This window comes from Chamaea fasciata, unplaced genomic scaffold (genome assembly GCF_029207755.1).
Source record: "Chamaea fasciata isolate MVZ Bird 193981 ecotype frontalis unplaced genomic scaffold, bChaFas1.0.hap1 SCAF_33, whole genome shotgun sequence".
Classification (NCBI taxonomy): domain Eukaryota; kingdom Metazoa; phylum Chordata; class Aves; order Passeriformes; family Sylviidae; genus Chamaea; species Chamaea fasciata.
Window position 1 is genome coordinate 1,195,366 of NW_027094118.1, and position 15,017 is coordinate 1,210,382.

Genomic DNA, 15,017 nt, shown 5'->3' on the forward strand with positions numbered 1-15,017 from the left:
TTGAACATCAGCAGACACATGCAGAGGAGAGGCCCTTCCACTGCCCCGACTGCAGGAAGGGCTTCAAGCGGAGCTCACACCTCATCCAGCACCAGAAGATCCACACCAGGGAACGACTCAATGAGAGTGAGAAATGTGGGAAGAGCTTCAGCATGGGGTCCAACCGGATCCATCACCAGATGACCCACGCCGGGGAACGAACCTTTGAGTGTGGGGAATGTGGGAAGAGCTTTAGCTGGCGGTGCCGCCTGATCAGCCACCAGAGGATCCACACAGGAGAACGGCCCTACGAATGTGGGGAATGTGGGAAGAGCTTTAGGCACACACCCAACCTGATTATCCACCAGAGGATCCACACTGGGGAGAGGCCCTACAAGTGTTCCCAGTGTGGGAAGGGGTTTGTGACCAGCACCCTGCTCCTTGAACACCAGCAGACACACACAGAGGAGAGGCCCTTCCGCTGCCCCGACTGCAGGAAGGGCTTCAGGCACAACTCCAACCTCATCATCCACCGGCGCATCCACACCAGGGAGGGCCCCAAGAGTGTCCCCAGTGTGGGAAGAGCTTCTCACAGAGCTCAGCCTTGACCCAACACCAACAAAGGCACCATCAGGAAAGCCCTGCCAGTGCCCCCAGTGCAGAAAGAGCTTCGAGCTTGGCTCCAGCTCCAGCCCCCGCTGGTGGAGCCACATTGGGCAGAGCCCTGGTGACCCACATTCCCTGTGTTCCGTGTTGGGAAGTCACCTTGCCGATTATCCTTTTGATTAGACCTTAATTATTTTCTCTTCTCCCTCTCTTTGTACTGCAAAAGCCAAGAGAGATTGTAGCCCTGCTTTCGTGCCTGAGATCTTTTGGTTTTGTGAAATTCTTTTCTCAGGGAGTTTTCTGTAAACAAGAGGAGTGTTTTTCTAAAAACTGTAGCATTGTTTTTCATTCCTTTTCCTAGGAGGGACTTCTTGATGTCCCTCTGCTCTGAACAATGTGATTGACGAGGTTTGTCTTTTTGTCACCAATCAGATTGGTCTGTGTAAAATACTAAGGGAGACACATTCGAAAAACTAAAGGAGTCATTTTCAGCCTTCTGAAGATCAGAATCTGTGTCGTTGTGGTGTAAAACAGCATCGATTTTAGAGACTGGCACTGTGCAGACTGGGATTGTGCAGACTGGGATCACATGGACTGGGATTTCACAGGCTGGACCATCTGGATCAGAACCATGGAGGCTGGGATCATACGAACTGGGATCACATGGACTGGGATGGCTGCATCGGAACGATGCGAAGCGAGGCGGTCCCGCCCGGCCCCGGGGAACCGCCCAGTCCCTCCCAGTCCCTCCCAGTCCCGCTAGGGGACGCGGCCAAAACTCCCCGGAGCGAGCGCGGCGGTCCCGTAGCGATCCCGGAGCGATTCCGGGTCCGATCCCCGTCCCGGTTTCGGGCTCGGTCTCAGTCTCGGTTTCGGATCAGCGCCAGTCTCGGAGCTGGTTCCGGTGCCGGTCTCGGTCTGTCCCGGAGCGCTGCCGGTCTCGGTTCTGGCCGCGGTCCTGGAGCCTTCCCGGGGCCGGTTCCGGAGCGCTCCCGGCGCCGGTCGCATTGTCGGTCGTGGTCTCAGTCTTGGTCCCGGTACCAGTTCTGGTGCCGGTTTCGGTGTCGGTCCCAGTGCCGGTGCCTGTGCGGGGCCGGTCTCAGTTGCGGTGACGGTCTCAGCCTTGGTGTTGCTCCGGGTTCCGGTGCTGATCTTGTCTCGGTCCCGGTCCCGTTCCCGGAGATTTTTGGCCCATTTGGATGATTTGAAGCTAAACCTGGTGGATTTACGGTGGATTTTCGGCACAATTGGCAATTTTAAGCGAACTCGGGCGGTTTTAGGACCGCGCGTCCCCTTGACCCCGCCCCTTTCCCATCCCAGTTCCCGCCCTTTCCTTGGCCCCGCCCTCCCAGGCCGGGCCCGGGCCCGGGGGAGGAGGAGGAGGGAGGGAGGAAGAGGCGCAGCGGCAGCAGGAGCGGGAGGAGAAGACGAGCGGAGGGAGCGGCGGCTCCAGCGCTCCCTGAACGGGCGGCACCGCCGGGATCATCGCCCCCATCCCGCAGGTGCCCGGGGAGGGGGAGCTCGCCCCAAATATCCCGGGGGGGGTCCCTGGGTTTGGGGATATTTTTGTGGGCGGATGTTGGGATCGGGATTGTGTGGGGCTGGGTGGGTGGGATGTGGTTTGAGAGTAAATCACACTTGGAGAGTTCTTGGTCACATGGACTGGGATTTTACAGACTGGGATCACATGGACTGGGATTTCACAGGCTGGACCATCTGGATCAGAACCATAGAGACTGGGATCATCTGGAGCGGGCGGGGCCGCCTCGGAACGATGCGAACCGAGGCGGTCCCGCCCGGCCCAGGGCAACCTCCCCGTCCCTCCCAGTCCCGCCCGGGGGCGCGGCCAAAACTCCCCGGAGCGAACGCGGCGGTCCCGGAGCGATCCTGGAGCCGATCCCGGAGCGATTCCGGGTCCGATCCCGGTCCCTGTTTCAGCCTCGGTCTCAGTCTCGGTCCCGGAGCGCTCCCGGTGCTGATTCCGGTCGCGGTGCCGATCTCGATCCCGGAGCGGTGCCAGTCTCGGTGCCAGTGCCGGTTCCAGTTTCAGTCCTGGTCTCAATCTCGGTGTCGGAGCGGTGCCGGTGCCGTTTTTGGTCCCGGAGTGCTCCCAGTGCCAATCCCAGTCTTGGTCCCGGAGCGGTGCCAGTCTCGGTGCTGGTTCCGGTGCCGGTCTCGGTCTCCATCCCGGAGCGCTCCCGGTCTGGGTTCTGGCCGCAGTCCTGGAGCAGTCCTGGTGCCGGTGCCGGTTCCGAAGCACTCCCGGCGCCGGTCCCAGTGCCGGTGTCGGTCTCAGTCTTGGTTCCGGTACCAGTTCAAGTGCCGGTTTCGGTGTCGGTCCCACAGTGCGGGTCCCGGAGCGGTGCCGGTCTCGGTTCCGGTGTCGGTCTCGGTCTCGGTGCCGTTTCTGGTGTCGGTCTCGGTCATGGTGCCGGAGATTTTAGGGTCTTTTGGGTGATTTTAAGCCAAACCGGGCCCTTTTAGGACCGCGCGTTCCCCTGACCCCGCCCATTTCCCCTCAGAATTCCCGCCGTTTCCTGGACCCCGCCCCTTTCCCCTCCCAGTTCCCGCCCTTTCTCTGACCCCGCCTCGTTCCGTTCGTTCCCCGCCCTTTCATTGGCCACGCCTCCTTTCCCTTGGGTCCCGCCCATCTGCTGGCGCGTTCCCTCGAGCGCATGCGTACATTACCCAGAGGTGGCTCTCCCGGGCGCCGCCATCTTTATTCCGGGTCCCCCGAGCCGGCTCCGGCGTGTCCGAGACCTACGGTGGGGCAATGGGGGATCTATAGGGGATCTATAGGGGATCTATAGGGGTCTGGGGGGACCTGGAAGTCTCCTTAGAGGATTTTATGGGGGATCTGCAGGAGATTTGGGGCGGTCTGTAGGGGCTTTAGGGCGGTCTGGGGATCCCTAAAGGGGGCTGGGCGGGTCTCGGGGCTCTATCGGGGTCTGGGGGCTCTGTAGAGGGTCCGTAAAGGGGGTCCGGGCGTCCCTAAATGGGGTCTGGGTGTCTGTGGGGGATTTGGGGGGTCTGGGGGGGTCTGGAGGTCCCCAGGGGGGGTCTGAGGGGATATATAGGGGCTCGATAGAGGGTCCGGGGGCGCCTGGGGGACCCTGTAGGGGATCTGGGGTTCTCTACATGGGATGTAAGGGGGTCTGGGGGAGTCTTGGCACCTCTATAGTGGAGTTTTGGGGCCCATAAAGGAAATTTTTGTGAATTTTGGCTCTATACAGCTAATTCTTGGAAATTTGGGGTCCAAATTGGGCAATTTGGGGTGTTCTATTGAATTACTAAAAAAAAAATAGGAATATCGCCCTAATGCCGATATCCAACAATGACGGACAAAAGACTCTCCAGCAGTTTAGAGTTAGAAAGTGTATGTTTAATTACGACGCCGGGCAGCGTGCGGGATAGCTCCCGAACACACGCGCGCTCACAGAAGATCACAGGGTCTTTTTATGTACGGAAGGATTGAATACCCAAAACACAAATGTATATTCATGACTTTAGTACCTCCCATTCCCCGCTCCCTATGGTAATTAGCCAAAAGCTATTAAGCATGCGTGGTTTGTTCTTTGAAATGGGTCGGTGGTCTTTTTTATGGGGCGGGGTCTCAAAATGATGAAGTAAGTGAGTCTTCTTCGCTTTGACTTTTTAACCTTTTAGCGTTGCGTGACGACTGAATCCCGTTTTCCCAGGAGTATTTGATTTCTGAATTCATTGTCCTTCTTGAAGCCTATTGATTAGTCAGAACACACAAACATAAGTTGACAGGCCCCATGATTTATCAGTTCCTTAAATCCGGCTTCTGCTTATCAAAAGGGAAGTCTATCTGTCTTACTTCAGCAATATCCAGTTAAAGTCTGTAATTCTTCAAAATTAATGTTTCAATCCCCTTGGTCCCTGCTCCCTCGTGGCCATGGCAAGAGCGGGCTGGGCTGGCCCTGGCAGGGGGCTCTCCTCGGGTCCCTGCTGATCAGGGCTATGGCCCCGTGTTCCTCTGTCTTGCAGCCCTTGAAGACACGGCAGATGACAGCAGCCCTGCCATCAGAAACCTGGCCATTGAAACAGCCTTGGTCCTCCGGGCAGTCCAGAGAGCTCCGTACTCCATCCTGCGGAAGCTGCGAGATCAGCTCCGCAGGGCACGGAAGACACGGCCTCGACTGTCGGGCCTGGGCTGGCTGCGCTGCTGGAGCTCTGCGGAGAGCTGATCTGGGACACTCTGCCTGCTGGGGCCAACTGAGCCAGCGGGGATTTTCTTCTTCTACAGGATTCTTCTTTTCTTCTTTTTTTTCTTCAGTATATAAATATAGGATATGTGTTACAATACACGGACTCCCAGGATTTTTCTTTTGCTGCCCTGGGTGCACAGGGGAAGAGGGGGAAAAGGGTGCTTTGTGCTCAGCAAGCTGCCCAGGCGTGCAGCCTTGCAGGGAAAATGGCCAGAAGCCCCTCGGCCCTCGGTGGTCCTGCGGAAGCCTTTGCACTGCCGAGAGAGCGCGTGGGCGGGGGCCGGAGCTGTGGGCATCCCTGCGAGGCCGGAGCCTGGAGATGGCCACAAGCCCTGTGCCAGCCAGGAACCGCCGTCTGTGTCCTCCTGCCCGTGTGCTGCTGGCCGGATTGCTGAGGGCTCCGTGGTGCCTCTTGATCGGGCTCCTCTGGAGCTGCTGTGGGGCTGCGCCTCTGCTGCCGGGCAGGCTGGCCGGGCTGGGGGAGACTCTGAGGGGCTGGGCTGGTGGGAAGCCCTGAGGAATTGGGTGTCAGAGGCCACAAGCAGCCCCTGGGGAGCTGCCATGTTCCTGCCAGCCGGCTGCTCTGGCGCTCCCCCAAAGCACCTGCGGAGTGAGTGCAGGGAAAGGTGTAACCTTGCACTCAGGGCCCTTCTCGAGCTCACTGAGGATCCCTCCCTCAATGGTGACAAGGGGGCAGTGGCTGGAGCTGAGCTGGGGAATGCAGTCGCTTGGGCTTGGCTGGGCTTCGAGAGCTCAGGCAGCTGCTCCCAGCTCTCCTGCCTCCTGGTTCGGCTGCCCGAGTACCTCGGGACAGGCCTTTGGCCTCTGGGCCCTGTTGGCACCAGGGCGGCGTTTCACGACTTGTGTTCCTCACAGGCCAAAAAAGTGTGGCCCCTGACTGAACATTTTGTGGAGCTCCTGCGGGACACAGATGAACAGTCAGTCAGGATGACGGCCGTGATGCTCAGCTTTGCAGTTTTGGACAAGGACATGCTGAGACCCAGCCCTGTCGCCCTGCAGCTGGTTGCGGTGCTCCTGCCACTCTCTGACCATGCAAGGCTCTGTGCCCCCAGCCACGGCCACTGTGTGCCCACCAAACACTTGGTGCCCTGTGGGTTTGCAGGCTCACGCCCAGCTGAGCCCCGAGCAGCCGATGCTGAGGTCTTTTTTTCTTCCTTTCATAGAGGATAACGGCCAGGTGCAGCTGCTGTCCACACTGCTCTTCTGAAAATTGGTGACTGTTTGCAGGGCCCCTGGGAGGGAATATTGGGGTTCCTGGCAGCAGGATCCTTGTGCAGCTTCAGGCTGGGGTGGGCAGCACTTCCATCTGCAGCTTCCATGTGCTGCTCCGGCAGCTGCTGCTGCTGCTGGGGACCCTGAGGGAAGAGGCCACAGGAGGGATGGAAATGCTGCACGGACAGCAGCAGCCGGGGCCAGGAATGAGCTTTGCCTTCCTGGCTGCTGAAATGAGGCTCCTTTAGTGCAAGAGGAGGCAAAGGCAAAATCAATTTCAACAATTCAAGGGAAACTGTGGAAAATTGGAAGCCTCTCAAAATGTCACACACATTCATCTGGGAGCTCTTCAGCGTTGGTTCTTGTAAAAAGCCTTTCCCGTTTTCCCTTGGCTCTGAGATTCTGGGAGCCACCGCTGGGCTTCAGGGTTCAACTGATTTTTATTTTCCAGGTTTTTAAACAGAGCTCGGAATTGGGCATCTCTTGCCACTTTTTCTGCTCAGAACCTTGAGAAAGGTTCTCTGCTCCTGTGAGCCACATCTTGAAGGGTGGTTGGCAACCATGGAATGCTCTGGGAAAGCACTTGATTGACTTCAGGGCCAGGCTGGAGAGCTCAGCCTGAGGAAAGAACTGTTCCAGATGCCTCTGTCCATGTCCAGCTCCTCACAGCTGAGTCCCTGAACACCCTGGGTGGTTTATAGGGATTGATTTTCCCCTCCTGTTCACTTGGAGGTGATTTTGCCATCCTTTAGAGGAACATCTGACCAGCCCCTGCCCCCATTCCATTTTATTCTCTCCACTTTGAAGCTGGACCGCTGGGTTTGACATGTAAATTGGTAGTGTCTCCCCGTTCTTCCCTCCAGCCCTCCATTGTGACTTGTATTAAACACTGCAAACGGCCTCATTTGTCTGGTGGGGAAGATGTGAGGTGGAGAAAGTTAACAGCATTTGTTTTCATGAACCTTGTGCTAGTAAAGAAAAATGAGGTTGGTCATTTTGGTGTGGTGCTGAGTGTTGGGATTTGGGAGTTTATTTCTTGCTATTGTTCTTATTATTTATTAGTGTTACTTTTCACTGGTCAGATTTTTAAATCTTAGACACGATTAACCAAGGCTGGATGTAACTCATTAGGAAAATTCCCTTGCATTTTCCACTGGGATTAAACGGTTCAGTCGACTCCAAGTTGCCAGTGGATTCTAAAGATGGGAAATCCTGTTAGTGGTGGGTTTGGTGTGGTTTGGAGCTGGGGAAGGCTCTCATCCCCTCCCGGAGGTGCCCCAAGCCCGCTCTGCTGCCACGTCTGCACTCGCGGCCCCTCGCGGCTGCCCTGCCCTGGGGACACGGTGGGACCCCGCTGCTGCCGGGGCTGAGGCTCCTCACGGCCCCTCAAACCCCTCCTGGCTACACAGAACCTCTCCTGGCCCCCGACAGCCCTTCATGGCCCTTCATTGCCCCTCCCGGCCCCTCAGGGCCCCTCCCGGCCCCAGGCGTGGAGCTCCTCCCGAAGGAGAAGGGGCCGGGCCCTGCTGGTTCTCCTTTTATTTCGGTCGTTTCGCAGCCGTGAGGAAAGAAAGGCTGAAATGGAGCCTTTGCCCAGCGGTTCCCTCCGGGTCAATTGCGGCCGAAGCTCCGTGCCGGCGCTGGCCCCAGCACCAGCATCCCCGCAGCCCCGCCGGCCTTTGCTGTCCCCCCGTGTCCATTCCCTGTCCCCGAGGCCCGCCCGGCTCTGGCAGCATGTCCTGGGTTGAAGTATATTCTATCACCATCTTCATGAACTGTTGAAACCAGGTGAGGCAGTGCTCCCTGCCTCCTCCACTCTGGCTTATCTTCTGTTAATGGGCCCATCAGCACCTTTGCTACACAGCTCACAGATAACCCCCTCCTGGACTACCTCCTGTTAATGGGCCCATCAGGCCTTATCACATGACTCACCATCCCATTGTGGGATGCTCCGCCCAGAGGGAGAAACCAAGCATTCCAGCCTAGATATAAGCTGAGACTCTGAACACCAGAGGGGCGCTTACCCACTGGATTCCCAGAGGACCCGAGCTACCAGACCTTTCTACAGGATCACTGCTTCAGGAAGACCACCTCATCTGAACTGCTTCCATCACTACGCTCAGGTTGTATTCTGACTCTGTCAGTGGTCTTTTGTATTATTGCATCTATTTTATTTTACTTTCTTTCTTTTTTTTTTTTTTTTTCCTATTAAATTGTATCTCTGACTTGGAGCCTCTCATTTGTTTTGTCTTCAAACTACTACATTTTTTGGTGCCCAACGTGGGGCCCAAGACACTGAGAAAAGTCAGAATTACAATTTTGTATTGAAGAAGACACCTGTTCGCTATGATGCTCAACATGCTTACATGTGTCTTATATCTATCTCTCTATATTTTTCCACAACTGGGGTACTATCTGCCAGTCTTAATGCTCCTGCGTAGACCAGGGTATGGTACTAAAATCGCTTTAGTGGTCTATTATGTCCATTGCTTGATAAACTCCGAGGCAATGAACATTATTCAGAATATACACCCACTTTTGTTTTCTTGTTCTGGTCTAGGATGCTACATCTGGGGCCTCAACAATCTCACCCAGCCCCTGTGGGGAGGGGTGAAGAATGATTTTTTCCAGCTTTTCAGGCATGACACAGCAGTTTTTGAAAATATGGAATACCCTCTGGATGCCAAGGACAGCATGATGTTGTTGTTAGTCCTGCTTTGTCTTCTCTGCACGGCCCGCACCATGCTTAGAATCAAAACACTACATGGTGTGATACAGCGTGTTCTGAAGGAAGAGGAAGAGGGAAAAAGAAGCAGAGCAACAATATCAGTGTCTACACAGAGTGTCACAGAGGCGAAAGGAACCAGAGGCAAGGCAACAGTGTCCTCATCTACACAGACCGTCACAGAGGAGAAAGAAGCCAAAAGTGAGGCAACAGTGTCCACATCTACGCAGACTGTCACAGAAGAGAAAAGGACTAAGGGTGCCATCAGCATCTCCACACAAACCATCACCGAACCAGAACAGCCTAAACCAGTAGCAGTTGCCCCCGTTCAGAAGAAGAAATCAAGGACCAAATCAGTCCGCATAGTGACTGATGAGGGTGCAGCAAGACCTTCACAATCAGCAGAAGAGACAGAGCCAGAAATCGTCACTCGCTCTCTATCTCTGGGTGAGCTGCGTGACCTGCGAAGGGAATTCACCCGCCAGACCAACGAGTCCATCCTGACCTGGCTGCTCCGCATCTGGGACGCTGCAGCCAATGACACCATTCTGGATGGAAGTGAGGCCAGGCAACTGGGATCATTGTCCCGGGATGTGGTCATTGACCAGGGGATTGGGAAAAGCCAAGAACCTCTCAGCCTCTGGCAGCGACTGCTAACAAGTGTGAAGGATAGATACCTTTGTAAAGAAGACCTCCAAGTGCACCAAGGAAAATGGAACACAATAGAACAAGGTATCCGATGCCTGAGGGAATTGGCTGTGTTGGAAATCCTTTTTTCAGAAGATGAGAGATTTCCTAAAAACCCAGATGGTGTCCAGTGCACATCACGGATGTGGTTGAGATTTGCACGGCTTGGACCCGAGATGTACTCACGTTACCTGGCAACACTGCAATGGAGGGAAGGTGAGGACAGGGTAGGTGTCTTGGCTAATAAACTAAGAATTTACGAGGACACTGTCACTGCCCCAGTTCGTACCCATGTCTCGTCTGTGGAGACAAGACTGGCTGAGCAAGTCCGGAACTTGATTGAAGAAGGCCATCAGAAACTGAAAAAAGAACTTAAGGAAGAAATTTACCATATCCAGCCAGAGCCAATGAGAGTCTCTGCCATTAGGAGCAGGCGCTCCCCAGCCAGGGAGAGAGGATACACACCCCGAGGTAACCTCTGGTCTTTTCTTCGGGAGCATGGAGAAGACATGAGGAAGTGGGATGGAAAACCCACCTCCTCCTTAGCAGCCCGGGTACGTGAACTGAAAAGAGAAACACCTACCACAAAGAGCCCATCTAGAATCAATGTTGCTCCGGTCTCTCGTGCACAGAACTCCAGACGGTACAGGAATGATGATATGACTGATCCTCTTGAAGGAACCTCAGAAACATATTTACAAGAAGAGAGCAATGTATGCCATGACCAGGAATAGGGGGGCCCTGCCTCTAGCCAGGTAGAGGAAAGGGACAATCGGATCTACTGGACTGTGTGGATCCGATGGCCTGGAACATCTGACCCACAAAGATATACGGCTCTGGTTGATACGGGTGCTCAGTGTACTCTGATGCCATCAAGGTACGTGGGAGCAGAACCCATTTCCATTTCTGGGGTGACAGGAGGATCCCAGGAGCTGACTGTACTGGAAGCTGAAGTAAGTCTAACTGGGAAAGAATGGCAGAAACACCCCATTGTGACTGGTCCAGAGGCCCCATGCATTTTGGGCATAGACTATCTCAGAAATGGGTATTTCAAAGACCCAAGAGGATACCGCTGGGTTTTTGGCATAGCTGCTCTAGAGACAGAAGGCATCAGACAACTGAGTACCTTGCCTGAACTCTCAGACGACCCCTCTGCTGTGGGACTACTGAAAGTTGAAGAACAACAGGTGCCGATCGCCCGAGCAACAGTGCACCGTCGGCAATATCGCACCGACAGAGACTCTGTGGTCCCCATCCATAAGATGATTCGTGAGCTGGAAAGCCAAGGGGTGGTAAGCAAGGCTCGTTCACCCTTTAATAGCCCTATATGGCCCATGCGTAAGTCCAGCGGAGAATGGAGACTGACAGTGGATTACCGTGGCCTGAATGAAGTCACACCACCACTGAGCGCTGCCGTACCAGACATGTTGGAGCTTCAGTATGAGCTGGAATCCAAGGCAGCAAAATGGTATGCGACCATTGATATTGCAAATGCCTTTTTCTCCATTCCTCTGGCAGCAGAATGCAGGCCTCAGTTTGCCTTCACCTGGAGGGGCGTGCAGTACACCTGGAACCGACTGCCCCAGGGGTGGAAGCACAGTCCCACCATTTGCCATGGACTGATCCAGGCTGCACTGGAAAAGGGTGAGGCTCCAGAACACCTGCAATACATTGACGACATTATCGTGTGGGGAAACACTGCAACAGAAGTCTTTGAGAAGGGAGAGAAGATCATTCAGATTCTCCTGAAGGCCGGCTTTGCCATCAAGAGGAGCAAAGTCAAGGGACCTGCTCGAGAGATCCAGTTTCTGGGAGTGAAGTGGCAAGATGGACGGCGTCAGATTCCCACTGAAGTCATCAATAAGATCACTGCAATGTCTCCACCGACCAACAAGAAGGAAACACAAGCTTTCCTAGGTGCCATAGGCTTCTGGAGGATGCACATTCCCGAGTATAGCCAAATCGTGAGCCCTCTCTACCTGGTTACCCGCAAGAAGAACGATTTCCACTGGGGCCCAGAACAGCAGCAAGCTTTCGCCCAGATCAAGCAGGAAATCGCTCATGCGGTAGCCCTTGGCCCAGTCAGGACGGGATCAGAGGTGAAGAATGTGCTTTACTCTGCAGCCGGGAGCCACGGTCTGTCATGGAGCCTTTGGCAGAAGGTGCCGGGTGAGACTCGGGGACGACCACTGGGATTCTGGAGCCGAAGCTACAGAGGATCCGAAGCCAACTACACTCCCACAGAGAAGGAAATCTTAGCCGCCTATGAAGGAGTCCAAGCTGCCTCAGAGGTGATTGGTACTGAAGCACAGCTGCTTCTGGCACCTCGACTACCGGTGCTGGGGTGGATGTTCAAGGGAAAGGTTCCTACCACACATCACGCCACCGACACCACGTGGAGCAAATGGATCGCCCTGATCACGCAGCGCGCCCGTATTGGAAACCTGAATCGCCCTGGGATTCTGGAAATTATAACAAACTGGCCTGAAGGTGAGACCTTTGGATTATCCTCTGAAGAAGAGGAGGAGCAAGTGACACGGGCCGAGGAAGCCCCACCATATAACGAGCTACCAGAGAGTGAGAGACGATATGCCCTTTTCACCGACGGTTCCTGCCGAATTGTAGGTGCTAACCGGAAATGGAAAGCTGCTGTATGGAGCCCCACACGACGAGTTGCACAAGCTACCGAGGGAGAAGGTGGATCGAGTCAGGTCGCAGAGCTTAAAGCTGTCCAACTGGCTTTGGATATTGCTGAACGAGAGAAGTGGCCAAGGCTCTATCTCTACACTGACTCATGGATGGTAGCTAATGCTCTGTGGGGATGGCTGGACCGCTGGAGAAAGGCCAACTGGCAGCGCAGAGGGAAACCCATCTGGGCTGCTGAGATTTGGCAGGACATTGCCACCCGAGTAGAAAGGCTGACCGTGAAGGTTCGACACGTGGATGCGCACGTACCCAAGAGTCGGGCTAATGAAGAACATCATAACAATGAGCAGGTGGATCGAGCTGCCAAGGTGAAAGTATCTCAGGTTGATCTAGACTGGCAGCACAAAGGAGAATTATTCCTAGCTCGTTGGGCTCATGATGCCTCTGGTCATCAAGGGAGAGATGCAACATATCGATGGGCTCGTGACCGAGGGGTGGACATTACTATGGACAGCATCTCCCAGGCTATCCATGACTGCGAGACCTGTGCTGCGATCAAACAGGCCAAGCGAGTGAAGCCTCTGTGGTATGGCGGACGATGGTCAAAGTATAGGTATGGGGAAGCCTGGCAAATTGACTACATCACCCTTCCCCAAACCCGCCAAGGCAAGCGCTATGTGCTCACCATGGTGGAAGCAACCACTGGATGGCTGGAGACCTACCCTGTGCCTCATGCTACTGCCCGGAACACCATCTTGGGCCTGGAAAAGCAGGTCCTGTGGAGACATGGCACCCCTGAGAGAATTGAGTCAGACAACGGGACTCATTTCAAGAATGGCCTCATAAGCACTTGGGCCACAGAACACGGAATCGAATGGATATACCATATCCCATACCATGCACCAGCTGCTGGGAAGGTGGAACGCTGCAATGGACTGCTTAAAACTACCCTTAAGGCACTTGGTGGAGGGACCTTCAAAAATTGGGAACAGAACTTAGCGAAGGCCACCTGGATGGTCAATACCCGAGGGTCCATCAATCGAGCTGGTCCTGCCCAGTCTGAATCCTTGCATACAGTGGATGGAGATAGGGTCCCTGTGGTACACATGAGAGGTATGTTAGGAAAGACTGTTTGGATTGATCCCACCTCGGGCAAGGGCAAACCCATCCGTGGGGTTGTCTTTGCACAAGGACCTGGTTACACTTGGTGGGTGATGCAAAAGGATGGGGACACCCACTGTGTACCACAAGGAGACCTTATTTTAAGTGAGAACTGTGTGTGGGATTTCATTATATATATATGTGTGTGTGTGTGTAGTTTAAGGAAGGTATTGATTTGGGATGATGTAGATGGTAATAGAATAAAGGGGTGGAAATTGTCCTGGGTTGAAGTATATTCTATCACCATCTTCATGAACTGTTGAAACCAGGTGAGGCAGTGCTCCCTGCCTCCTCCACTCTGGCTTATCTTCTGTTAATGGGCCATCAGCACCTTTGCTACACAGCTCACAGATAACCCCCTCCTGGACTACCTCCTGTTAATGGGCCCATCAGGCCTTATCACATGACTCACCATCCCATTGTGGGATGCTCCGCCCAGAGGGAGAAACCAAGCATTCCAGCCTGGATATAAGCTGAGACTCTGAACACCAGAGGGGCGCTTACCCACTGGATTCCCAGAGGACCCGAGCTACCAGACCTTTCTACAGGATCACTGCTTCAGGAAGACCACCTCATCTGGACTGCTTCCATCACTACGCTCAGGTTGTATTCTGACTCTGTCAGTGGTCTTTTGTATTATTGCATCGATTTTATTTTACTTTCTTTCCTTTTTTTCTTTTTTTCCTATTAAATTGTATCTCTGACTTGGAGCCTCTCATTTGTTTTGCCTTCAAACTACTACAGCACGGAAAGTGCTTCTCCTAGCCTGGGAAGCGAGAAAACGCCGTTTGGCCGCGCCCGGTGCACTCTCCGGCGGTTCGCTCGCAGGCAGGCTTGGAACAGCGTTAAACGCTGTTTCCGAGCTCTCCACAGGCAGAGAAGCTGTTTGCAGCACGGAAAGTGCTTCTCCTAGCCTGGGAAGCGAGAAAACGCCGTTTGGCCGCGCCTAGTGCACTCTCCGGCGGTTCGCTCGCAGGCAGGCTTGGAACAGCGTTAAACGCTGTTTCCGAGCTCTCCACAGGCAGAGAAGCTGTTTGCAGCACGGAAAGTGCTTCTCCTAGCCTGGGAAGCGAGCAAACGCCGTTTGGCCGCGCCTAGTGCACTCTCCGGCGGTTCGCTCGCAGGCAGGCTTGGAACAGCGTTAAACGCTGTTTCCGAGCTCTCCACAGGCAGAGAAGCTGTTTGCAGCACGGAAAGTGCTTCTCCTAGCCTGGGAAGCGAGAAAACGCCGTTTGGCCGCGCCTAGTGCACTCTCCGGCGGTTCGCTCGCAGGCAGGCTTGGAACAGCGTTAAACGCTGTTTCCGAGCTCTCCACAGGCAGAGAAGCTGTTTGCAGCACGGAAAGTGCTTCTCCTAGCCTGGGAAGCGAGAAAACGCCGTTTGGCCGCGCCTGGTGCACTCTCCGGCGATTCGCTCGCAGTCAGGCTTGGAACAGTGTTAAACGCTGTTTCCGAGCTCTCCACAGGCAGAGAAGCTGTTTGCAGCACGGAAAGTGCTTCTCCTAGCCTGGGAAGCGAGAAAACGCCGTTTGGCCGCGCCTAGTGCACTCTCCGGCGGTTCGCTCACAGGCAGGCTTGGAACAGCGTTAAACGCTGTTTCCGAGCTCTCCACAGGCAGAGAAGCTGTTTGCAGCACGGAAAACGCTTCTCCTAACCTGGGAAGCGAGAAAACGCCGTTTGGCCGCGCCTGGTGCACTCTCCGGCGGTTCGCTCGCAGGCAGGCTTGGAACAGCGTTAAACGCTGTTTCC

At 54.8% G+C, this 15,017-nt stretch overlaps 1 protein-coding gene across 1 annotated transcript in view; it reads left to right on the forward strand.

Moving 5' to 3' along the window:
• LOC136303406 (zinc finger protein 850-like) overlaps positions 1-15,017 on the forward strand; it is a gene marked incomplete at its 3' end in the record, with an annotated part of 388,134 nt that overhangs the window by 5,793 nt on the left and 367,324 nt on the right. The window contains exon 5 of the mRNA XM_066207080.1: positions 230-397. Coding sequence (XP_066063177.1) covers positions 230-397 — 168 coding nt within the window. The remainder of the gene's footprint in view (positions 1-229; positions 398-15,017) is intronic.